The 26015-nt window shown below is 36.6% G+C and overlaps 1 protein-coding gene across 9 annotated transcripts in view; it reads right to left on the reverse strand.

The window, feature by feature from the left end:
- Positions 1-26015, reverse strand: part of LOC123539918 (zinc finger and SCAN domain-containing protein 21-like) — a 104059-nt gene that overhangs the window by 69561 nt on the left and 8483 nt on the right. For 8 of the 9 annotated variants that reach the window (XM_053526925.1, XM_053526926.1, XM_053526928.1 and 5 more), the window contains exon 4: positions 24083-24715. In XM_053526925.1, coding sequence (XP_053382900.1) covers positions 24083-24715 — 633 coding nt within the window. Of the gene's footprint in view, positions 1-9746; positions 10217-24082; positions 24716-26015 lie in introns of those variants that run through there. The other variant, XM_053526922.1, reaches the window with a different exon arrangement.

Here is a 26015-nt window from a genome sequence, read left to right on the forward strand (position 1 = left end):
GTTTGCACTTTTGAGAACAGACACCCTTTTGATCAGAAACACAGATAAAACTTTTCTGTTCATTCATCCATCTTACATGGTTTGTAGTTTTGAGAACAGACACTCTTTTGAACAGAAACACAGAAAACTAAATGTGCCACAGAAAATGATGATCATTTCATTTCTCAAGGGATATTTCTTGAAAGTTTAACACTGGCAGAAGTTTGAAAGTATTTAGAACATAACTAGTTAACATGATTGTTACAATTTTATTTATTCTTTTGCCAGTATTCCTTACAAATATTTATCTACAACTGCATACAGAATAGTAATCAAAGTATCGAGAGTACAAAGTAGTTAACTAACTGATCAAAGCAATAAAAACATGACTAACAAGCTGAATGGTCCATGTGAACATACCAATTACATACTCGTATTACATACTCCTTTCTATTCCCCCTCCATGCCCCATGTAATTTCATGTCTGTCGTTGCATTTATTCTTTTATTTAGTTCAGTATATTCAATCTTATTCAGGCTATTGAACAAATTCATAATTCTTACGTAACATTTATATGTGTAGACTGTAGATATGTATGCAATAGAAAAGTTATTATCTTTGAACAAAAAATATGCACTCATTCTTTAGTTGGAGACCATTTGTGTGTGTGGTTGTGGTTGGCGGACCACTTGTGAAAGATTTAAAGGTTTTGAAGTATTTAGAATTTTAGAATTTCACTGCTCACATTTCTCACTGTAAGTGAAGTACCGTAACGTGAATTTGGTTGAAGAATCTCTAGTTTGAATCACATCCCTTCAGTATCTAAGCATAACAACTGAACTTTTACACAAGTTATATATATTTCTCACTGAAAAACTTTTTTATCCCAGTGAGTGACTTGATGCACTTTTAAATTTGCTTTTTGATTAAATCTTTTATCACACAGTTCACATTTAAATGGCATCTCTCCAGTATGAATGAGCAAATGTCTTCTCAACGCAAATGGGCTGGCAAACACTTTTGAACAGAAATGACAAACACGATATTTTCTGGCCATATTGGTTTGGGTGTCATCGGCTGGAATGAAAACAAAATTAATGAACAAATTACACAAATACATCACTTTTGTTACAAAAATAGCCCATAAAGCACAAAGCACTTCTATTACACTATTCATCACTAATAAATAAATTTTATAAACATCCAAATCCCACATAGTATCCTAATAATTTTGTGTAAATTTATCACAATACTCAACATCTTTTACCGATCAACAATATTGCAACATCTTACTACTCCTCATAAAATAAACGAACGTGGTTCGTAGACATGGACGGTTCCAAAACTGAAGGGGAAGAAGCATTTTAAAGAAATATTTCGATGGCAAATACAATATATATCCGTAACCCTGACCAACCTATAAACTGAGCCAGTCTATCTTATAAGTACAGCAACACTGTTGACCCATTTAAATGAGGAGTAGACTTTATGGTATTGCAACACATAGAAATCGGGAGAGAAGGGGCTATCAACAATGGAATTTTTTTCTATTTGGCTGAAACAGACATAAAAATTCCGGCTTGCTTTTTGTTATTTTTGCACAGTTATCAGTGTGGGGATACTCTTGGGATCTTGAGCTGCTTTCAACTACCATAGATACCCATGTACAATGCGCAGCTTTTTTACCCCGGGACCACCCCCGAATCGTGGATGCGCATTGTACACAGGTATAGACAATTTTCCAACTTCAAAACAAGTTTTGTTACTGATGTTCGCCATTTTGGTAAAGGGAAACTACTCCCCGCGATTACTATCACCGCTAAAATCTAAGATTGCCGTTACGTTCCGTGAAAGATCGAATGGTTTATTTTTCTTTCATGCAAAATTAATTTCATATAAATTTAAAAGTATTTTGATGAAAGAAATATTAATAAATCACAAAAATTATGATACTAATTAAGGATCGAGTATTATCTTTAACCGAGATCAAACTGTGAACAACAAAATTGATACGAGGTGACACGTTAATTGCCCATATTACTGGCTATTTGATCGTAACTGAAAGACTATCACACCTTTTGTTATCGGTTTGAATTGAGAAGCTCATGTCATTTTGAAAGATACCATTCCAAAACATTGAATCAACTGCTATTTATTTATTCAAAATAGTTAATTAAAAAAGAGCTGTCACTAATGGTGACAAATGCCCCCCGCAGCGCCTTGACCTTTGACCTGGTGACCTTGACCTTTGACCTGGTGACCCCAAAGTCAGTAGGGGTCGTGTACTCAATAAGTACTATCAGCATGTGAAGTTTGAAAGTCCTGGGTGCAGTGGTTCGCGAGTAAAGTGCCTTCATGCAAAAAGTTAACGTTGTGACGAACAAACTAACAAACGGACGGACAGTTGAAAACTAATATGCCTCCCTTTGGGGGCATAAAAAGGTAAAACAACAAATATAACAATATTTTACTGTTTTATTTTCGAGAAAACAAAAATTGACAGTAGCGCGAGACCGATGCTGCTCTCCGCCGCGGAGATAAATTTAATTACCGGTGTCGATGTGCTCTGCTTTAGTTTTCCATCCACCTCAAAACTGACCAAAATGTTTTTTTCCCAGGATTTCAGGGGGTGCACATTATACACGGGTGCGTATTATACATGGGAATCTGCGGTATATACACAGATTTTCTGTAAGACATTGGGCTTTGGAGGCTATGAAGGTTTGAAAATATGTACATATAATTATAGCTTAAATCTTCCAAAAATCCAGCACTTGTCCCAGACTCTGGTATCATTTGAAAAAGAGTGCAAAATAATGTTTTAAATCCAAGCAAAGTGATAGCAGCAATATCACTTTCCTCTAATAGTGACAACAAGAGGGTCATGAATGGCCCTAGACCACTCACCTGAGTAAGGTAATACTTGTGTAGAGATAAAGGCGAACAGTTTCTTTGCCACTGAACAAAATGCATTGTAAATTAACCTCTCCTGGTCAATAACCTCTACACAACAAACACATTTTTACATCTCGCAGCAGTGTTCCTTTTATCTTTAACCTGCTATATTTCTAATATGAACTGGTCCATCATTCAATTTGGGCAGTGCCAGTTCCTTCAAAGGGGTGTTCACTGAAAATTTACTGACTGAATAGCCAACAGTGCAGACCATGATCACCCTGCCCGTAAGTGAAGGCTGATCTTGATCTGCACTGGTCACAAAGGAAGAAACACTTGCCGCCAGCAGGCTAAAGGTTAGAGATTGCACTGTTTTCATTTTCTTGCACACAACTTGCATTAAACTATGTTTCGTGTTGGGAATGGTGACAGGGCCTTTTGGCAGGGAAAGTCATATTTAAAGGAAATGGCACCAAAGTAAAAGCGTTATTTTTGATAAAATATGTAATACCACAGAAGACAAGAGCTGTCGGAGGACAGCAACGCTCGACTATTCAACAGCCTTGTCAATTGAATGAATACAAAAGTTGAAAAAGGGGCATAATTTTGTAAAATGCAAAGTAGAGGTATTGAACCTCTGTACTGCATGTCATATCATGACAGTGAACAAGTGTGTGAAGTTTCAATCCTTTCCAATTTGTGGATACTGAGATACCAGCTTACATACAAAAACTTAACAAAAAACTGCTAAGTCAAAGGGGCATAATTTTGTAAAAATGCCAAGTAGAGTTATGGGACCTTCACAGTGCATGTTAGATCATGACAGTAAACAAGTGTGTGAAGTTTCAATCCATTCCAATTAGTGGATACTGAGATATCAGATTACATACAAAAATTTAACCAAAAACTGCTAAGTCGAAAAAGGGGCATAATTTTGAAAAAAAAGAGAGTAGATTTATGGGACTTGCTTAGTACATGTCAGATCATGATAGTGAACAAGTATGTGAAGTTTCAATCCATTCCCATTAGTAAGTACTGAGATACCAGCTTACATACAAAACCTTAACCAAAAATTTCTAAGTCGAAAAAGGGGCATAATTTTGTAAATAAGCAAAATAGAGTTATGGAACCTGTGCAATGTAGATCAGTTCATCACAGTGAATAAGTGTGTGAAGTTTCAATCCATTCCCACAAGTGGTTACTGAGTTACCAGCTTACATACAAAACCTTAACCAAAAATTTCTAAGTCGAAAAAGGGGCATAATTTTGTAAAAAAGCAAAATAGAGTTATGGAACCTGTGCAATGTAAGTCAGTTTGTCACAGTGAATAAGTGTGTGAAGTTTCAATCCATTCCCACAAGTGGTTACTGAGATACCAGCTTACATACAAAACCTTAACCAAAATCGGGACGCGGACGCGGACGCCGACGCCGACGCGGACGCGGACGCCGACGCATGGGCGAGTGCAATAGCTCACTATTCTATGAATAGTCGAGCTAAAAATTACTTTAACACATTGTTTTGTGTTCCAAGTGGTATAGTTTACATAGGTACTGAGTTTTAGCAGGAATATAAATATATATAAAAGAAGAACATGTAGAGTGGAAGTCTTGTCAAAAAAACAAGAGCTGTCGGAGGACAGCAACGCTCGACTATTTAACAGCCTTGTCGCTTGAATGAATAAGAAAGTCGAAAAAGGGGCATAATTTAGTAAAAAAGTAAAATAGGGTTATGGAACCTGCATAGTGCTTATCAGCTCATGACAGTGGACAAGTGTATGAAGTTTCAATCCATTCCCATTAGTGGGTACTGAGATACCAGCTTACATATAAGAATTTAACCCAAAAACTCCTAAGTTGAAAAAGGGGCATAATTTTGTAAAATGCAAAGTTGAGTTATTGACCCTTTGCACTGCATGTCATATCATGACAGTGAACAAGTGTGTGAAGTTTCAATCCTTTCCCATTAGTGGATACTGAGATACCAGCTTACATACAAAAACTTAACCAAAAATTTCTATGTTGAAAAAGGGGCATAATTTTGTAAAAAAGCAAAATAAAGTTATGGGACCTGCTTTGTGCATGTCAGATCATGACAGTGAACAAGTGTGTGAAGTTTCAATCCATTCCCATTAGTGAGTACTGAGATACCAGCTTACATACAAAACCTTAACAAAAAAATTCTAAGTCGAAAAAGGGGCATAATTTTGTAAAAAAGCAAAATAGAGTTATGGAACCTGTGCAATGTAAGTCAGTTTATCACAGTAAATAAGTGTGTGAAGTTTCAATCCATTCCCACAAGTGGTTACTGAGATACCAGCTTACATGCAAAACCTTAACCAAAAATTTCTAAGTCAAAAAAGGGGCATAATTTTGTAAAAAAAGCAAAACAGAGTTATGGAACCTGTGCAATGTAAGTCAGTTTATCACAGTGAATAAGTGTGTGAAGTTTCAATCCATTCCCACAAGTGGTTGCTGAGATACCAGCTTACATACAAAAACTTAACCAAATCGGGACGCGGACGCCGACGCGGACGCCGACGCATGGGCGAGTCCAATAGCTCTACTATTCTATGAATAGTCGAGCTAAAAATGGGGGAAAAGATGCTTTAAATTTCGACCCAAGAACAGCAGAAGAAAACAAGTCAAGTACTATAATCTATCTCTAACAGTGACTTTATAAGCAGACAACCGTTTTGTTAATTACTGAAGAAGGAAAATATGAAAGCTGAAGAGAGGATAAGGAGGGCAGTGCCTTTGAGAGGCTAGTGGATGGTGCCAAAGGGCCCCTGTACGAAACTAATTCCTAGCATTTTGCTAAGAGTGAAAGTAAGCTCTCCTATGCATTTTTTAATATTCTTCATTTTGCCATGACTAAATGGAAAATAATCTCGAATCAATCTCAAACAATGCACACATTTCAAGTAAGGTAAGCATAATTTAGCATTACAATATGATCAGCAGACAACATTAGCTACAAAACTTGAGAACCCAACAAGGTATCCTGTACCAGATAGTAGCCCCACCACCAGGCCTTTTATGAAACATTTGAGCAGAACAATGCAAAAAAATTTGCATGAACTGGAACTGTCAATTCTGCAGACTCAAGTTGACTGAACAGCAGTTCCATTTAAAAAACTTTTTAAGTTTAAACAGTGCTCAATTAATCAGCTATATAGCATTACAATCCTTTATTTTGCAATACAAATTAATGCCTTGTCATAAACTACATAATCTGAGAATATCTTAAAATTCAGTATCTACATATTTACTATCTCCCCCTTTCTAATATAACTAATTGTGTATGTTGATAGACTTCAAAATAAGCTTTCTTACTAAATAATTTCCCCACACATCACTTAAATGGCATCTTTCCAGTATCTCAGTATTGTAACAATATGATGCCTCTTTATTTATCATAATAACTTAGTAAATTTTATATGCCCATTGTTTTTCTAATATATATTGTACTTCAATGAAAAAGTCCACTTTTTCGTTAGTGTCACAATTTGATAAACCATTTAAAAGTGATATTTATCCAAGGTTGAAGTGAGTAACTTGATGCACTTTTAGATGAGCTTTTTGGTTGAAACTTTTTTGACAAACTTCACATTTAAATGGCATCTCTCCAGTATGAATGAGCGCATGTCGTCTCAAAGCAAATGGACTGGCAAACACTTTTGCACAGAAATGGCAAACCCGATTTTTTCTGACCATTTTCCTTTGAGAGCCATCAGCTGGAAAAGGAAGAGTTAAAAACATTACACAGAATTATAAGACAATTTTTGTATAAAACTGGTCATAACTGATGTAGGACCAAGCACCTGAATAACAGTTTTGTATTCAATGTTGTGATTGTTTGTTTGTTTGTTTGTTTGTACTGGGTTTAACGCCATTTTTCAACAGTATTTCAGTCATGTAAAGGCAGGCATTTAACCTAACCAGTGTTCCTGGGTTCTGTACCAGTACAAACCTGTTCTCCGCAAGTAACTGCCAACTTCCCCACATGAATCAGAGGTGGTGGACAAATGATTTCAAAAACAATGTCTTTTATCAAATCTTCATGGAGAACATACACCCCGCCCAACGATCGAACTCATGACCCCGTGATCTGTAGACCAACCCTCTACCTACTAAGCTAAGCGGGCGGGATTCAATGTTGTGTAAATACAGCAAAACAACAGAAGACTGAACTGATTCTTTTTATTTTCCTCAATGAAAATGTGTTCTACCTACTCACTTCTCCATCTACATATAAGATCTTCAGCAAATATCTAACCTTCCACTCTACTGGAGAACACTTTATGAACTTGCTTTAATATGTTTTTACATGTGCCTCTTCATATCAAGGCAAAAAAACATTAATATGCACCTCTCCTTTCCGAAATTTCTCTACAAAAACCGTATAAAATACAAATCATTAACATGAATAGCCCATACAATATAACATAACACTTTCTGCTTTCATCTTGAACCACATTCAGAAAACAGTAACAATGAGACAAATTGTTGAACTTTTGATCCATACCTCCAGGTCCAGCATAAAAACACAACTTTTAAAAGTTCATACCTTTAATATTGTACACAAACTGATGTCTATCCAATCAAGCGTTCTCACTGAATGTTTCACCACATTAGGTAACATTCTATTTTTTTATCCATATCCAGCTATCCAGCAGTGGATACACAATGACAAATAGCAATTTCTGAGCGATAATGTATTCTGGTGGTGCCAGTTTAGCATTATTTGCACATGACTTTCTGTAACAATCAAAGAATGCAAAAACTGGCAGAGAAAAAAAACAAGAGGGCCATGATGGCCCTATATCGCTCACCTGAGTAGAGTTGCTTACTTGAACAAGATCTAGGCCTTCTGGTTTATTTTTAGCAAATTTATGAAGATTTCCCTATGTACAATCAAGTAACCCTGGGGCTGGGTAAATTTGACCCTGCGTTGGGGGAGGGGGAGTCAAGATTTGAACAATTTTTGTAGAGGTCCACTAGGCAATGCTACATGTCAAATATCTAAGCTCTAGGCCTTCTGTTGTTTTTTTTAGAAAATTTTAAAGATTTTTCTATGTACAATCAAGTAACCCCATAGGGTGGAGCCAATTTAACCCCAGGGGTCATGATTTGAAATTTTTTTGTAGAAGTCTACTAGGCCATGCTACATGTCAAATATCTAAGCTCTAGGCCTTCTGGTTTATTTTTAGAAATTTTCATATGTAAAATCAAGTGACCCCTAGGGCGGGGTCAATTTTGACCCCGGGGTCATGATTTGAACAAATTTAGTAGAGGTCCACTAGGCAATGCTACACGTCAAATATCTAAGCTCTAGGCCTTCTGGTTTATTTTTAGATTTTTTTTTTGAAGATTTTCCTATGTAAAATCAAGTGATCCCTGGGGCGGGGTCAATTTTGACCCCTGGGTCATGATTTGAAATAACTGTAGTAGATGTCCACTAGGCAATGCCACTTGTCAAATATCAAAGCTCCAGGGCTTATGCTTTTTGAGAAGAAGATTTTTTAAGATTTTCCTATGTAGAATCAAGTAAACCCTGGGGCGGGGTCAATTTTGACCCCGGGGTCATGATTTGAACAAACTTGGTAGAAGTCCATTAGGCAATACTTCACACCATATATCTAAGCTCTAGGGCTTTTGGTTTTTGAGAAGAAGATTTTTTAAGATTTTCCTATGTAAAATCAAGTGACCCCTGGGGCGGGGTCAAATTTGACCCTGGGGGACATTATTTAAACAAATTTTGTAGAGGTCCAATAGGCAATGCTACATGTCAAATATCTAAGCTCTAGGCCTTCTAGTTTATTTTTAGAAATTTTTTGAAGATTTTCCTATGTAAAATCAAGTGACCCCTGGGGCGGGGTCAATTTTGACCCTGGGGTCATGATTTGAACAACTTTAGTAGAGGTCCACTAGGCAATGCTACATGTCAAATATCTAAGCTCTAGGACTTCTTGTTTATGAGAAGAAGATTTTTTAAGATTTTCCTATGTAAAATCAAGTGACCCCTGGGGCGGGGTCAATTTTGACCCCAGGGTCATGATTTGAACAAAACTGGTAGAGGTCCACTAGGCAATGCTTCACACCAAATATCTAAGCTCTAGGGCTTCTGGTTTTTGAGAAGAAGATTTTTAAAGTTTTTCCTTTTGGTTGCCATGGCAACCAGAATTCTGTATGGAATTCAATTCTTTGAACAATTTTTAAAGAAGACCATCCAAGGAACATCCCTGTGAAGTTTCATCAAAATTGGCCTGTTGGTTTAGGAGGAGATGTTGTTTAAAGGAAAGTGTGGACGGACGACGGACGGACGGACGGACGCCGGACGGTGAGCGATTACAATACCTCACCCTGAGCACTTTGTGCTCAGGTGAGCTAAAAATCAGAAATTGCTGATCACAATAACAAGTACTTAAATAAATCAGACCAAATCAAACAGGTATGTTAACTTCCATATGCAATATCTGATGTCTTTTCAATGAAGATTTCTGATTGAATCTTTTACCACAAACTGTACACTCGTAAGGAAGTTCTCCTGTGTGAACCAGTATGTGTCTGTTGAGAGATGAACGAGAACAGAACGATTTTCCACAAATTGTACAGATATGTCCATTTTTATTTGACACAGCATCTGAAAATGTAAGGGAAGATGATGTAGATGTGAGGAAAACCAGCAGTGTTGTTTCTAACCAAAATTTCCGTCATTTATACTCTCCTAACAAGTATTTTCTCACTACAACAGGTTTCAAAAGTATTAAAAACAAATTCATTTACCCTTTTATTTTGTAAAATGTCAACAAAACAGTTAAAGTGAAGTGACAGAAGCAAGATCACATCTTAAAGATAGTTACAAGAACAACTGTTCAAGTTGGTTTCCAGCGAGTTAAAACATCCCATACAATTTATTTACACTTAAATTCTGCAACATAGATCCAAACAAGCAAATATCACAGTTCCTTGGCCAAAAATTGTCATTTATTTATTATGTGTAGCAAGATGAGATTTCAAGTTTCCTTTCACATTGAATTGTCTATCACACACAGTACACTTGTATGGTCTCTCTCCAGTATGAATACGCATATGTGTCTTCAACTTCCAATTCGATGTACAAACTTTGTTACAGAATTGACATATATACTTTAATTCTGGTATCAAATACCCAGAAACAGAATCTGTAGTCTCAGTGCTGTACATAGAACTGAGTGTAGCTGACTGTCCACTAACAGTGGAACTTTGCAAAGAGCAAATGGTGTTATGCAAAGTCAAGGGAGGTAACTCAAAAGTACTGCTTTCTTTTCTTCCCTTCTGTACAGCAAAGCTACCAGTCTCTGAAAAGATACAATTCAATTATTAGTTGAATTTCTTCTTCTGTAATCTTGTATTCATCCTGATAACTCGTTTTCTGCAAAGGCTTATCTGGCAAACTGTCAGCAATGAAGAGCTATTTCCCCAAAGAACCAGTGTATGTTTATAACTGGCAAACATTCCACATCAAAGAACTGTTTTCCTGAAGAACACAGTAACGTCAAGGAAAGAAAACAATTTGCCAAAAATTCTGGCAAAACAGATGCACAAGTTACACAACAAACAGAGAATATATTCACAGTTGCTAATGGCAACATTACAACAACTTTTAAGACAACTCCAATGAATGTAAACAGCAAACATCAGTTAATCCTCAACATAATGTCAACAAAAGTTCAACATGGCAAGTTTTCTACCCAAGCTGGTACACAGATTCATGACGGCATTTGGGATTTCAGTCCTGGCTCACAGTTTGGTCACTGGATCTTAAAACTTTAGCTTGGTCATCACCAAACTTTTACTCAAGAAACTGCATAAACCAAAGCATGCACAACTGACAAATACAGACATAGAATACTAATATCTCCAAAAACAAGTGTACTTTCATGCTATATTACACCTTTCAAAATATCTCTAAACGAAGTGTTTTCATCTTCTGTACAACTGTCACTGGTGACTTGCACAAGGTCTAGTCCAATGTTTGAACTTTACTATTAACAGGGTTTTTCATCCTAATAAAAAAAAAAGAGGCTCACACTCCTCCACTACCCAATTTAAAAAAATCTATGGCAGAGATAGTTCCCAAAAAGCCACCAAGTATTTCCAATAATCTTAAGGTTTTGTTTACATTTTAGCACTTCCCCAATAAAAGATGGTCTGGTATTGTTTCTTTATCATACTTTTAGTACAACAGCACATAGCAGAGCAAGTTAAGTATACCAATCTAACACTTCCAGTTTTGCAATCTGCCTTCAACATGTTCAAGGAAGATTACTTTAATTCCATTTTTTACCTATTTTTTTCTGGTGTTGATTTTTCAAGGTGGATATAGGGTCTATCCATTATCGTCTTTACAACATACACAGCTTTTCTCAAATATTCATCTCTAAATCAATTACTTCCCCTTGCGGTACATTACTGTAAGGGGAAACGCTAAGTCACAGAACACAACCATGATTAATTCTGCGCGATTACCTCCCTTAGTGTTAATTACTGTAAGGAAAGATAACTAAGTCATAGAATAGCCCTGTAGTTATTATCTCCCTTAGTGCTTACTGTAAGGGGAGACCGCTGCCACTGAAATGTGGGCCAATACATCCATATAATTATACTGCATGCCACATATATTTTTTCAACTTTTCATTAACCTATTTGGCTAAGATTATAATATATTTTTTTCTACTAACCTGCTTTATAATATGTACAAACCATATAATAATACATGTACAAACCATATTTCATAACACATGAAAGCAATTTTAATAGTCTTATTACACACTTGATAACATTGACTAAAGTCTACACCAATATTTTCTTCACTAAGGGGCTACAGTTCCAATCAATGTATAACTTTACTCAATTGAATGACACCTTCTCAAAGATGTTTCATTCTAATATAACAATCAGGGCTCAAGCTTGCAAAAATGATGCATTTTTCCTCACAGAGGCGAGGTTAAAGCATCTTTTATAAACTGATACCTTCAATTTGGCCTTTTATTTCGTTTCTTTTTTTTAAGGGTGACTTAATATGTTATTCCCATCCCCCACCGACACTATTTCCTGTAGGTCATCAAACATGAAGAGACAGTTTCCCACACAGTGATTTGCGATGTCAAAACCACAAGTCCCAATAACTGAATTGTAGCTGCAATTGTGGTTACTGATATGAACAACTGAGCCCTAATTCTAAAACAACAACAAACTATCAAGTACAATATATAAATATTCTCAGTCAAACTTCTGTCAATGTTTCTTCTATATTGTCACTAGTCAAAAGTAATAAAATCAACTGTCAGACATTTTACTACATAGGTCTAAAAGTTATAAAAATAACTGCATTGTTAGTGTAAATGTGCATGACAAGAAGGTTGACTAAGATTATTTGCATAAGAAGTTATTAACAAGTTATAAAAAGCACATACTTCAACCTATGATAAGTTGCCGTATTCTTCCTTGATGTTTAAAGTCTCCATCACACTCCATGAACATAGAAAAAAAGATCACCGAGTCACATGCTGCACCGAAATTTGTGTGCTTAGTTGAGATAATATTATAAACAATTTTTCAATTTACAGTTCACTAAATCTTTAGCAATTCTCGGGTCTCTACATGTAACTGGTAAATTCTGCTCAAGAATAAGAGGCTGTGGCTAATGTCTTTAAACACTGTCTTGGATCAAACCTGCTTGTCTGATAGTGATAGCCTTGTACCATCCCTACTCAGCTACCAAGACAGAACTGCACATTTCATTATCTCTTATGAGCAGACTCAATCAAACTAAGTCTGAAAACATTTGGTTGAGTTCTATGCTTTCAAAGTAACTTCTAAAAGTTTTTATTTAACTTTTACAATTATAGAATTCTTTAGTGCTATGCAGCTACTATAAAAGGCCCTACTGTCAAAAGTTCTAAATTTTAGGTCCTGTGGGATCAAAACCCTTCAACAAATGTTCAAAGTTCCTGTATAATCCAGTTCAACTTATATAATTAGCATTGTCTGCTATTGTTTTGCTTGGTTGTGTTCGATCTTGTAAGTTATTTTTTAATTCGCAGAAAACATGACTTAATATAAAGAATTCCATAAAAAATTGAGGTTCAGTACAGTAGTCAAGTACAGCAATTCTTTGTGGACAGAAAAACTAGCATTGCAGTGTTTCATTCCACAAACTAGATCTGCTGCTTGCTAACTTACTTTGCTAACTTACTTTGGCATTACGCTTAAAATGTTCAGCTTCCATATCATACATAAATTTATTTCTCACTACATGTAATTAAATTCTCAGTTGCAATTTTATACTTCTCCCAGACTCATTTTTAATCTAATGAAACAAGAGGGCCATGAAGGCCCTGTACTACTCACCTGACCTGACCTAGTCTTATTCCTAGCTGACCCTGTGGGCCATAAAGGCAGGTACCATTGCTCCCTTGTCCTGGTTTTAATAGCGGAAGACACTTTGGGCCAGGAAGGCAATGTACTTCTCACCGGACCTAGTTTTAACCAAGATGACCCTGTTCCCAAAGTGAACACAAACATTCTGACCAGGTATCTGGAGTGTTAAAAGGGCTTTTCTATGATTTGACCTTGTGTCTTACTTTTTAACTTCAAACTTAAAACACAGGTTTCATTTTAAAGATATACATTCATACCATATTTTATGTGGATCAGGTAACAAAATGTGACAACAAAGCTTTCTACAATTTGTCCCAGGACATATTTTTTCAGTTCAGATGATCCAATTTTCAAACTGAACACACATTTTATAATTGACATTCTGACAAATTCTCATGAAGATCAGGTGAAAAATGTTGCCTTTAGCATGTTAATAAAGGTTTATTACTTCTGAACATTGTGACCTTATTATTACCCCAAAACATCCAATTCATCTAATAAACAGGCTGAAAATATAGCATCAAGAGTGTCACCCACCAGTTTCTTGATCTGACCTAGCAACCTGTGTTTTTACCAAGATCACCAAGTTTTGACCTTGACCTAGATCTTATAAAGTCATTCATTCTGACAAAGTTTCATTAAAACCAGAAATAAGATATGGCCCCTAATGTGTTAACAAGGGTCTTCTATTATCTGACCTTGTGACCTAGTTTTGGACCGTAGATTACCCCAATTTCAAACTTGACCTAAATTACACTCATTAAATATTCTGTGTTCATTTTTTATAAAGGTAGGACATAGAAAAGCAGCCTCTACAATTATTACAAGGTTTTTCTATGGTGTGACCTAGTGACCTAATTTCTTACCTCAATTTATCTAGTTTTTCATCCCATATGACCCAGAATTGAACTGGCTTTAGACTGTATTGGGGCAAACATACATTTCATAAAATTGTGCGAAAATTATGACACATAACACAATAGACCCAAACACAGTGCAATCAAAATAGCTCACCTTGAGTGCTAAATGTACTTGGGTGAGCTTAAAAGCATCATTATCTTCAATTTTATTAACTTTACTAAAAAAACGCTTGAGACTGGAGACTCAGTTTAAAGGATACATCAGTAACTGTAACAGGAATGCAAGCTAAAGCACTCTGCACATTGTCTTGAATGCATCCTGTGATTTGAGAGATATGGAGCAGACACATACTAAAGCTATCTGACTTTTGATCTCCAAATAAGACTTGACCTTTGACAATGTGACTGATTTTTTTTTTTGCACTCTGCACAACATCTTCATGAGTTTAACACCGATCCTAGTTTCACTGAAATCTTTCCAGTGGTTTAGAAGATACATAGCTGACACAAAACAAAGCTATCTGACCTCTGATCTGCAAAACTTCGACCTTGGACCAAATGGCCTGTGACCTTGACCTTAGCTCAAATGACCCCAAAAACGATTAGGGTCATCGACAGCTTAAGTCCTATCTTCCTATGAAGATTGGAAGTTCTGGGTCAAATGGTTCTCAAGTTATTGATCTGAAACCAGTTTCCATGTTCTGGTCATGTGACCTTGACTTTTGATAAAGTGACCCAAAATGCAATAGGGGTCATCTACTCTACATGTTTAATCATCCTATGAAGTTTCAACATTCTGGGTCAAGTGGTTCTGAAGTTATTGATCAGAAACGCTTTTCAATGTTCAGGCCCCTGTGACCTTGACCTTTGATCTAGTAACCACAAAAATACTAAGGTCATCTTCTCTGTAAGCCCTATCAACCTTTGAAGTTTGAAGGCTGTAGGTCAAATGGTTCTCCAGTTATTGATTAAAAATGAAGTGTGATGGACAGATGGCCCCTGTGACCTTGACCTTTGATGGAGTGACCCGAAAACAATAGAGGTCATCTACTTTGTAAATCCTATCACCCTTTGAAGTTTGAAGGTTCTAGGTCAAATGGCCCTCAAGTTAGTGAGCGGAAATGGTTGTCTTCTCTGCATGACCAATCATCCTATGAAGCTTCAACATTCTGGGTCAAGTGGTTCTTAAGTTATTGATCGAAAATAATTTTCCATGTTCAGGCCCATGTAACCTTGACCTCTGATGGAGTGACCTCAAAAATAGTAGGCGTCTTCTACTAGATAAGCCCTGACACCCTATGAAGTTTGAAAGTTCTAGGTCAAATGGTTCTCCAGTTATTGATCTGAAATGAAGTGTGAAGGACAGACAGACAGGGCAAAAACAATATGTCTCCCCCAGAAGAGGGGAGGGGGGGGGGGGGGGGGGGGGGGTGAGGAGACATAAATATTCATGTGCTGCTCTTTGAAACAGTTTCAGGAGATATGCATCCAGGTAGGAAGACCTATAGACTTTGTGGCAGAACAACCAACACTTGTGACTCCAATATATCTCCTACATATAATTGTATGTATATATATACACATAGTATCTTGGGATATAGTATAATACTAATTCAACTATGCTCAGTAAAATATGTACATGTAGCTTATACCTTCATCTCTTGACATGACATTAAGTAATAGATATACATGTTTTATATAGCCATGTGCAATACCAGCAATACTTTCATTGATAAAGTATGAACAATTACTGATATGTATATGGAAGAATAGGCAACATATCTTAATTTTTTAAATCAATATCCTATATGCTAAAGTGTATTCACAAACAAGCATTTACTTGCATTAATAGAAGTATCTCAATCTTATATTTTAACATTAGTCAAAGTTTCAACAAGAGCTGTCTGATGACAGCGCGCTCGACTATTCGAAGAATTGATTGAAGAATGGGGTCAAAGTATTTCCACGGATATTCAGACAAAAGAAATAAATAGATTAGACAAACAATGTTCCTGTATTACTTTGATTTCGATAAGTCTTGCACTAAATGGCAAAATATGAGCCAATTTCAAAGTCCAAAAAGGGCCATAATTCAGTCAAAATAGTTATGTACTCTTGCCTACAGATGGAAATCATAATAATAAACAAGTGTTCAAAGTTTAAAAGCCATATGTCAAATAGTTTTGACAAAACATGGACTTGTATGAAAACAGAACCAATTTCAAAGTCCAAAAAGGGCCATAATTCAGCCAAAATAGATAATAGAGTTATGTTCTCTTTCCTACAGATAGAGACTATTATACTAAACAAGTGATAAAAGTTTCAAAGCCATATGTCAAACACTTTACAAAAAATATGAACTGGTACAAAAAACTTAACCAAGATTTCTAAGTCAAAAGGGGCCATAATTCAGCAAAAATCCTTGATGGAGTTATGTACTCTTGCCTATAACTGGACACGGTGATGGTAAACAGGTGTTGAAAGTTTCAAAGCTTTATCTCAAAAGACTTTGTCAAAATATGAACTGGTACTTAATATTAACCCAGATTTCTAAGTCAAAAAGGGCCATAATTCAGCCAAAATCCTTGATGGAGTTATGTGCTCTTGCCTATAACTGGACATGGTGATGGTAAACAAGTGTTGAAAGTTTCAAAGCTTTATCTCAAAAGACTTTGTCTAAATATGAACTGGTATGAAAAACTTAACCAAGATTTCCAAGTCGAAAGGGGCCATAATTCAGCCAAAATCCCTGATGGAGTTATGTACTCTTGCCTATAACTGGCCATGGCGATGGTAAACAAGTGTTGAAAGTTTCAAAGCTTTATCTTAAAAGACTTTGTCAAAATATGAACAGGTACGAAAAACTTAACCATGATTTCTAAGTCAAAAGGGGCCATAATTCAGCCAAAATCCTTGATGGAGTTATGTGCTCTTGTCTATAACTGGCCATGATGATGGTAAACTAGTGTTGAAAGTTTCAAAGCTTTATCTCAAAAGACTTTGTCAAAATGTGGACTGGTACGAAAAACTTAACCAAGGTGTGACGCCGACGCCGACGCCGACGCCGTGGTGAGTAGGATAGCTCTACTTATTCTTCGAATAGTCAAGCTAAAAAGGTTAATGTATAAACTGTCAGTCACACTAGTAGAATGTCAGTGATAAATTGTCATTCTTGCTACTCAAATGTCAGTCAAGGCAAGTAAACTGTCAGTCACACTAGTAAACTGTGAGTCAATGTAGTAAACTGTCAGTCACACTAATAAATTGTGAGTCAAGGTAGTAAACAGTGTAAGTCACACTAGTAAACTCTAAGTCAAAGTAGTAAACTGTCAGTCACACTTGTAAACTGTGAGTCAATGTAGTAAACTGTCAGTTACATTGGTAAACTGTGAGTCATGGCAGTTAACTGTCAGTCACACTAGTAAACTGTGAGTCAATGTAGAAAACTGACAGTCACTAGTAGTAAACTGTGAGTCAAAGTAGTAAACTGTCAGTCACACTAGTAAACTGTAAGTCAAAGTAGTAAACTGTCAGTCACACTAGTAAACTGCGAGTCAATGTAGTAAACTGTCAGTCACACTTGTAAACTGTGAGTCAAGGTAGTAAACTGTCAGTTACATTGGTAAACTGTGAGTCATGACAGTTAACTGTCAGTCACACTAGTAAACTGTGAGTCAATGTAGAAAACTGACAGTCACTAGTAGTAAACTGTGAGTCAAAGTAAAAAAAACAAACTGTCAGTCAAACTAGTAAACTGTGTGTCAAAATGTAGTAAACTGTCAGCCACACTGTAAACTTTGAGAAAATGTGGTAAACTGTTAGTTACACTTATAATCTCTCAGTCAGACAGTAAACTGACAGTGACAATAGTAACTGGCAGTCACACTCGTAAACAGTGTGGCAAGGTAGTACACTGTAAATCATACTAGTAAACTGTGAGTCATTGTAGTAAACTGACAGTCACACTGGTAAACTGTGAGTGAAGGTAGTAAACTGTCAGTCACAATGGTAAACTGTGAGTCAATGTAGTAATCTGACAGTCACACTTGTAAACTGTGATTCAAGGTAGTAATTTAACAAGAGGACCATGATGGTCCTGAATCGCTCACCTATCCCCACATGACCCAGTTTTGAACTGAGTATGACGTCGTTATTTCTATTATTTGACAAGGTGACCTAGTTTTTGAGCACATGTGACCTAGATATCATCAAGATAAAAAATTCTGACCAATTTTCATGAAGATCCATTGAAAAATATGATCTCTAGAGAGGTCACAATGTTTTTCTATTATTTGACCTAATGACCTAGTTTTTGAAGGCAAATGATCCACTTTTGAACCTGATCCAGATATCATCAAGGTGAACATTCTCAACAATTTTCATGAAGATCACATGAAAAATATGGCCTCTAGAGGTCACAAGGTTTTTCTGTTTTTCAACAGACTGACCTAGTTTTTGACCGCACATAACCCAGTTTCGAACTTGACCTAGATGTCATCAAGCTGAACACTCTCACTAATTTTCATGAAGATCCATTGAGAAATATGGCCTCTAAAGAGGTCACAAGGTTTTTCTATTTTTAGACCTACTGACCTAGTTTTTGATCCCACGTGACCCAGTTTCGAACTTGACCTAGATATCATCAAGATGAACATTCTGATCAATTTTCATGAAGATCTCTTGAAAAATATGGCCTCAAGAGAGATCACAAGGTTTTTCTATTTTTAGATCTACTGACCTAGTTATTGACAGTATGTGACCCAGTTTCGAACCTGACCTAGATATCATCAAGATGAACATTCTGATCAACTTTCATGAAGATCTCTTGAAAAATATGGCCTCTAGAGAGGTCACAAGGTTTTTCTATTTTTAGATCTACTGACCTAGTTATTGACCGCACGTGACCCAGTTTCAAACTTCACCTAGATATCATCAAGGTGAACATTCTGACCAATTTTCATACAGATCCCATGAAAAATATGGCCTCTAGAGAGGTCACAAGGTTTTTCTATTTTTAGACCTACTGACCTAGTTATTGACCCAACGCGACCCAGTTTCGAACTTGACTTAGATATCATCAAGGTGAACATTCTGACCAATTTTCATGAAGATCTCATGAAAAATATGGCCTCTAGAGAGGTCACAAGGTTTTTCTATTTTTAGACCTACTGACCTAGTTTTTGACCGCACATGACTCAGTTTCGAACTTGACCTAGATATCATCAAGATGAACATTCTGACCAACTTTCATAAAGATCCCATGAAAAATGTGACCTCTAGAGTGGTCACAAGCAAAAGTTTACGCACGCACGGACGGACGACGGACGCCACACGATCACAAAAGCTCACCTTGTCACTTTGTGACAGGTGAGCTAAAAATCACAACAGTAAACTGGCAGTCACATTCATAAACTGTGTGTCAAGGTAGTACACTGTCAGTCATACTAGTTAACTATTAGTCAATGCAGTAAACTGACAATCACACTAGTAAACTGTGAGTCAAGGTAGTAAACTGACAGTCACAGTAGTAAACTGTGAGTCAAGGTAGAAAACTGTCAGTCAAAATAGTAAACTGTGAGTCAATGTAGTAATCTGACAGTCACAGTCACACTTGTAAACTGTGAGTAAAGGTGGTACACTGTCAGTCAAGTCACACTACTGTGACTAGTAAACTGCAAGTCAATGCAGTAAACTGTCTGTCACACTAGTAAACTGTAAGTCAAAGTAGTAAACTGTCAGTCACACTAGTAAACTGTGAGTCAAAGTAGTAAACTGTCAGTCACACTAGTAAACTGTGAGTCAATGCAGTAAACTGTCAGTCACACTAGTAAACTGTAAGTCAAAGTAGGTAAACTGTCAGTCACACTAGTAAACCAAGAGTCAAGGTAGTAAACTGTCAGTCACACTAGTCAATGTGAATCAAGGTAGTTAATTGACAGTCACACAAGTAAACTATTAGTCACACAGTCACACCAAGTAAACTGTGAGTCAAGGTAGTAAACTGTCTGTCAGTCACACTAGTAAATGTATTGTCACATGTATATAATACAATTTGGCATTTATTATAAGAAGTTACTAAATAAATACAAACAATTGAGGAAGTATTTTCTATAACTCTTTTATTTCAATAGGAAGCCATGGGATGCTTGTTTGCAAAACACTAACAGAATGCACACACACTGTCTCAATTTACATAAGAAATCTTTGTACTGTTACAAGCTACAACCAAACACCATAAATTTGTTTTGCAATTGCGTTTAAATATCAAGATGAAAAATAAATCAGGAGTCATTTAGAGTCAATTTTTGAAGAGAATCTCTCCTGTAAACAAAGACTGTGGTTGCAAACTGTTGACCATTTCCAAAGTTTTATAAAATGACATTTTTTGTATGAATATTTTCTCACTAGCTTGATTTTCATATATGCTAGAAACATATTTCCTGAATAATACAACACTACAATCTCAACCTTAAATCTCTTCAAACTCCTTTAATTTATTTAAGTGAAAAGATAATTCAAAACAATTATAACAAGGCAGTCTGAAAGACAGCTAAATCCGCTGCTACTGTTATGGATAATGAAAGGGTAAACCTTTGACCTTCAGCTGTGACCTTGACCTTGAACTGACATGGCTGACTCATGAATTCTGCACGTCTTGATGAGGTGATCATTTGATCCAAAATCTTTCAAGGGGTTTATGAGATACAGAGCTCAAACCTTTGACCTTGAGTTGACATGGCTGACTCATGAGTTCTTGATGAGGTGATCATTTGACCTAAGTTTGATGAAAATCCTTCAAGGGGTTAAGGAGATACAGAGTGGACACAAAATGGAAGGCTCAAACCTTTTACCCTAAGTTGTGACCTTGACCTTGAGCCAGCATGGCTGACTCATAAGTTCTGCACATCGTTTTGATGAGGTGATCATTTGACCAAAGTTTTATAGAATTCCTTCAAGGGGTTTAGGAGATATAGGGCGGACACGAAATGGAAGGCTCAAACCTTTGACCTTGAGTTGTGACCTTGATCTGACAAGGCTGACTCATGAGTTCTGCACATCATCTTGATAGAGATCATTTGACCCAAGTTTCATGAAAATCCTTCAAGGGGTTTAGGAGATATGGAGTGGACACAAAAGTGTTACGGACAGGCGGACGGAAGGATGTATGGAGACCATTCCTATAACCCCCATCACTTGTGGCGGGGGATTAATTAATAATACTTAAGTACACTGAATTAAATCTGTTTTTTCTTTGATGCAGGGTCTTTAAAGCCTTTTTGCAACTATAGGATTTCCAACATTTTAAAGATAGCTCCATGTTTAAAGTTACTTTCTGTTGTATTGCAAGCATTTATATCTTTTATGAAAAGCAACTGTTACATTAAATTCCACTTTGTTAGTTTGTAATTGCTTATTTTTCACAGAGTGTAGAAACCTGTTTTTAGAACATGATAATGAAAGTATATTATTTTCATCGATTTTCCCATACATCAAAAAAAAAATCCCCATAATATATGTTAACAATCAACTAATGTGACCGCTAGCAACTTACTTGTTAGTTCTAAGACTTCTGAAAGATAGTTTGACCGTTACTTGTATGTTTTGGTTTCCAAAGTATTAATACTTTTTGCACTTAATCATTGTTTCTTTGTAGGTTTCTTCAGTGATTTTTTTCTCAGATTGTGAATGGGCCCGGTACTGGAAAAATTGTGAAAATTTGCATCATTTCTCTCAAAATTGTGATTTTTTCCCCCTTAATTGTGATTTTTTTAAATAGTTTGTGAATCAAAATGTTTAAGGATTGAATGTGAATATATGGGTGTAAAAAGATAGGCATCTAAAACTAAGTTACATTCATATATAAATTTATTCCAAAACAAATGAGGATACCATTTAACAAGAGCACCGCCTTGCGGGTGCTGACGCTCATCTGATTTTTTTTGTATAATACAAATATTGTCCTACCCATGATTTTCTAAGTCTAAAAAGGGCCATCACTCTTGCAAAAAGCAGGATAGAGTTATGTTTCTTGATGTACAGTGTCCACTTATGATGGTGAAAAACTGTTGCAAGTTTTAAAGCAATAGCTTTGATAGTTTATGAGAAAACTTGACTTAAACATAATATTCAACCAAGAAAATGATTTTTCTAAGTCCAAAAGGGGCAATAATTATTGCAAAAAGCAGGAGGGAGTTATGTTGCTTGCTGTACAGGGTCAGCTTATGATGGTAAACAAGAGCTGCAAGTTTTAAAGCAATAGCTTTGATAGTTTAAGAGAAAAAGTTGACCTAAACATAAAACTTAACCAAGAAATCTGATATTTTCTAAGTCCAAAAGGGGCCATAAATCTTGAAAAAAGCAGGATGGAGTTATGTTTCTTGCTGTACAGGGTCAGCTTATGATGGTGAACAAGTATTCCAAGTTTCAAAGCAATAGCTTTGATAGTTTAGGAGAAAAGTTGACCTAAACATAAAACTTAACCAAGAAAACTGATTTTCTAAGTCCAAAAGGGGCAATAATTCTTGCAAAAAGCAAGATGGAGTTATGTTTCTTGATGTACAGGGTCAACTTATGATGGTGAACAAGTATTCCAAGTTTCAAAGCAATAGCTTTGATAGTTTAGGAGAAAAGTTGACCTAAACATAAAACTTAACCAAGAAATCTGATATTTTCTAAGTACAAAAGGGGCCATAAATCTTGCAAAAAGCAAGATGGAGTTATGTTTCTTGCTATACAGGGTCAGCTTATGATGGTGAACAAGTATTCCAAGTTTCAAAGCAATAGCTTTGATAGTTTAGGAGAAAAGCTGACCTAAACATAAAACTTAACCAGGCAACGCCGACGCCGACAACCGCTCAAGTGATGACAATAACTCATCATTTTTTTTCAAAAAATCAGATGAGCTAATAAATGATTCATACCTAAACATATTATGACTTAACGTTTCATACCCAAATGCACTATAAATTAACGTTCAAGGGTCGATAATATAGGGTGACGAACGTAACAAATCTAGATTTCCTCGCAAAAGTTGATAACAAAATTTCTCAACTATTGCCGTGCTATAGACAGATCGATCCGCCTTCTGGATTTTTGCCCTATCTTGCGAACGGAGCAGAAAATTTCACCCTCTTGGGTACCCCATTACATCATACTCTAATCATAGTAATGTTGTTTCTCAATGCGCAGGCATGGTACGATTACTACCAGTAAGAAATGCAAACATGGCAGCCTCCATAAAATGCTTTTTTTATGTTCTTGTGAATAAACTTGAAACTTGAAGCTTTTTTTTATGTTTTTAGTACTTGTTTTAGAGGTTTTCACACTAACTGTGAATGGGTCCAGTAGTGTGAAAGACCGTTTGCAATTGTGAACGGGTCAGATATTCAGTACCATTTATATAAAGAAAAAAATCACTGTTCTTAAAGCCCAACACCATGACATGTTTACATCCGGAAATAAATGTCTGTGCATATTCAGAGGTTAAATGCTTTTTTTATAATTGCTAAGTGTAGTGGACAACAGTTAGCTGTTTTGTGGTATTTCCTACTGAAATCTTTGACTTTCAAAGTACACAGATTTTAACAATTTTGGCTGCTTCAATGTTGAAATCAAAATTATTTGACCATGTGCAAGTATTAAAAAAATGTATGACGAAATCTACCGGTAATTGTTGTGTGGAAAGTAGCTTTGAAGTAATACGAGGCAAAGGCCCCTTCACAATTTTGGCAAAATGACCTATCATCAGACTTTAAAATAAATATGTTGCTGTTAAACATATGAACTTGCAGTGCATTTGTAAGATTGTTTGCCTATTTTATTATTAATAATAGTAAAGGAATTCATTTATGAGTCATTCATACATAAAAAGCCAAAACTTTGGAAATGGTCTGAAAAGAAAAATGAAAAAATTCCACTTACTGTATCCCTGCTGACCTGCCATATCTGCCTGGCTCCCCGCAGCACCTTGTGAGGGGTCAAAGTTCATTCCCATAGAAACATTGTCAGGTACCCAGTTATCTGGGGGTAATGCAGGTCTGCCGGGCTCAACACCCGTAATTTCCAGTTCAAATTCTGATTCACTTATAGCTTCAACTTTCACAGAATTAGGATCACTGTCTATGTTATCCTGATTTTCACCAGTTCTACTTTCTGACTGTTCATTTGTTCCAGTAGATGAGTTCGTATTTTCTTCGTCTTTATTAATTTCAGTTTGATTATCATAACTAGGTTCAGTTTTCATTGGAATATTTTCCATGGTTTCCTGAGGTGTTGAGACAGCACCCGGCTGAAACGAGCCGGGTCCCAGACTAGTTTCCGTGAATGAGGTATCCGACGTTCTTCTCGGCCTAGGAATGTGATATGGTTCGTGTCTATTGGCTGGAGATCGGAGAGGGAATACTTGAGGTGAGAATGGTTGACGAGGTGAAGACTGGTATGGCATACGAGGCCGTCTAGGGCCAGGCCCAAGGTCATATTGGCCTGGCATTGGAGCCTGCGCCATCGACTTTTGTCTCTCTTTCTCCTTCTCTGCTTGCAATTTCTTGTGATGCCCTGGAATTAAAAGACACAAACTGCGATTTTAGACTTAAAACCTGAACAAATCTTCACTATAGACAGGTAAAGGAATACTTAATATCTGCCCGAAAATGCTGTTTAATTACAACATAAACTGAAATAGAATTTCATTCTTGTCAAAGGTAGCCATATCTCAGAAATCTTATGCTTTGTTATGGCACAAGACCAGTAGCTATTCTATAATTCAGTACTTTTATGTACATGGGAGTCACCCAAAGTATACCTGGCAGACTGCATGAAACCTCATGTGGTATCAAAATGTCAACATTTTAAATATGTGAATGTCACGTACGAAAGCATTTTGCAACATAACAATCAACTCAAACTTAAATACAGTTGAATCTCTGAATCAAGAATTCTGAGGGTTCCAGTGTTTTACTTCGAGATGTCCAAAATTCGACTTAAAATGACATTTTCAGCCTGTGTTTTCAGGACAGGGCTTTAAAAAATCTTCTAGATTTCGAGATAAGTAAGTTTGAGATATCGAATCTCAATTATTGTTACAGGAAATTCTGGTCAGTATGTTTACTATTGACAATATCAGTACATGTATATTCTATCACTACTCTACAGATATTCAATATTCTTTTATAAACAAGAGCTGTCACTAATGATGACAAATGCCCCCCCGCAGCACCTTGACCTTTGACCTCGTGACCTTGACCTTTGACCTGGTGACCCCAAAGTCAATAGGGGTTGTGTTCTCAATAAGTACTATTAGCATGTGAAGTTTGAAGGTCCTGGGTGCAGTGGTTCGCGAGTAAAGTGCCTTCATGCAAGAAGTTAACATTGGCCCCTGTGACCTTGACCTTTGACCTGGTGACCCCAAAGTTAGTAGAGGTCGTACACTCAATAAGTACTATCAGCATGTGAAGTTTGAAGGTCCTGGGTGCAGTGGTTCGCGAGTAAAGTGCCTTTATGCAAAGTTAACGTTGGCCCCTGTGACCTTGACCTTTGACCTGGTGACCCCAAAGTCAGTTGGGGTTGTGTACTCAATGAGTACTATCAGCACATGAAGCAGGTGAAGTTTGAAGGTCCTGGGTGCAGTGGTTTGCGAGTAAAGTGCCTTCATGCAAAAAGTTAATGTTGGCCCCTGTGACCTTGACCTTTTACCTGGTGACCCCAATGTCAGTAGGGGCCGTGTACTCGATGAGTACTATCAGAATATGAAGTTTGAAGGTCCTGGGTGCAGTGGTTCGCGAGTAAAATGCCTTCATGCAAAAAGTTAACGTTGGCTCCTGTGACCTTGACCTTTGACCTGGTGACCCCAAAGTCA

This window comes from Mercenaria mercenaria, chromosome 16, assembly GCF_021730395.1.
Source record: "Mercenaria mercenaria strain notata chromosome 16, MADL_Memer_1, whole genome shotgun sequence".
NCBI classification, from domain to species: domain Eukaryota; kingdom Metazoa; phylum Mollusca; class Bivalvia; order Venerida; family Veneridae; genus Mercenaria; species Mercenaria mercenaria.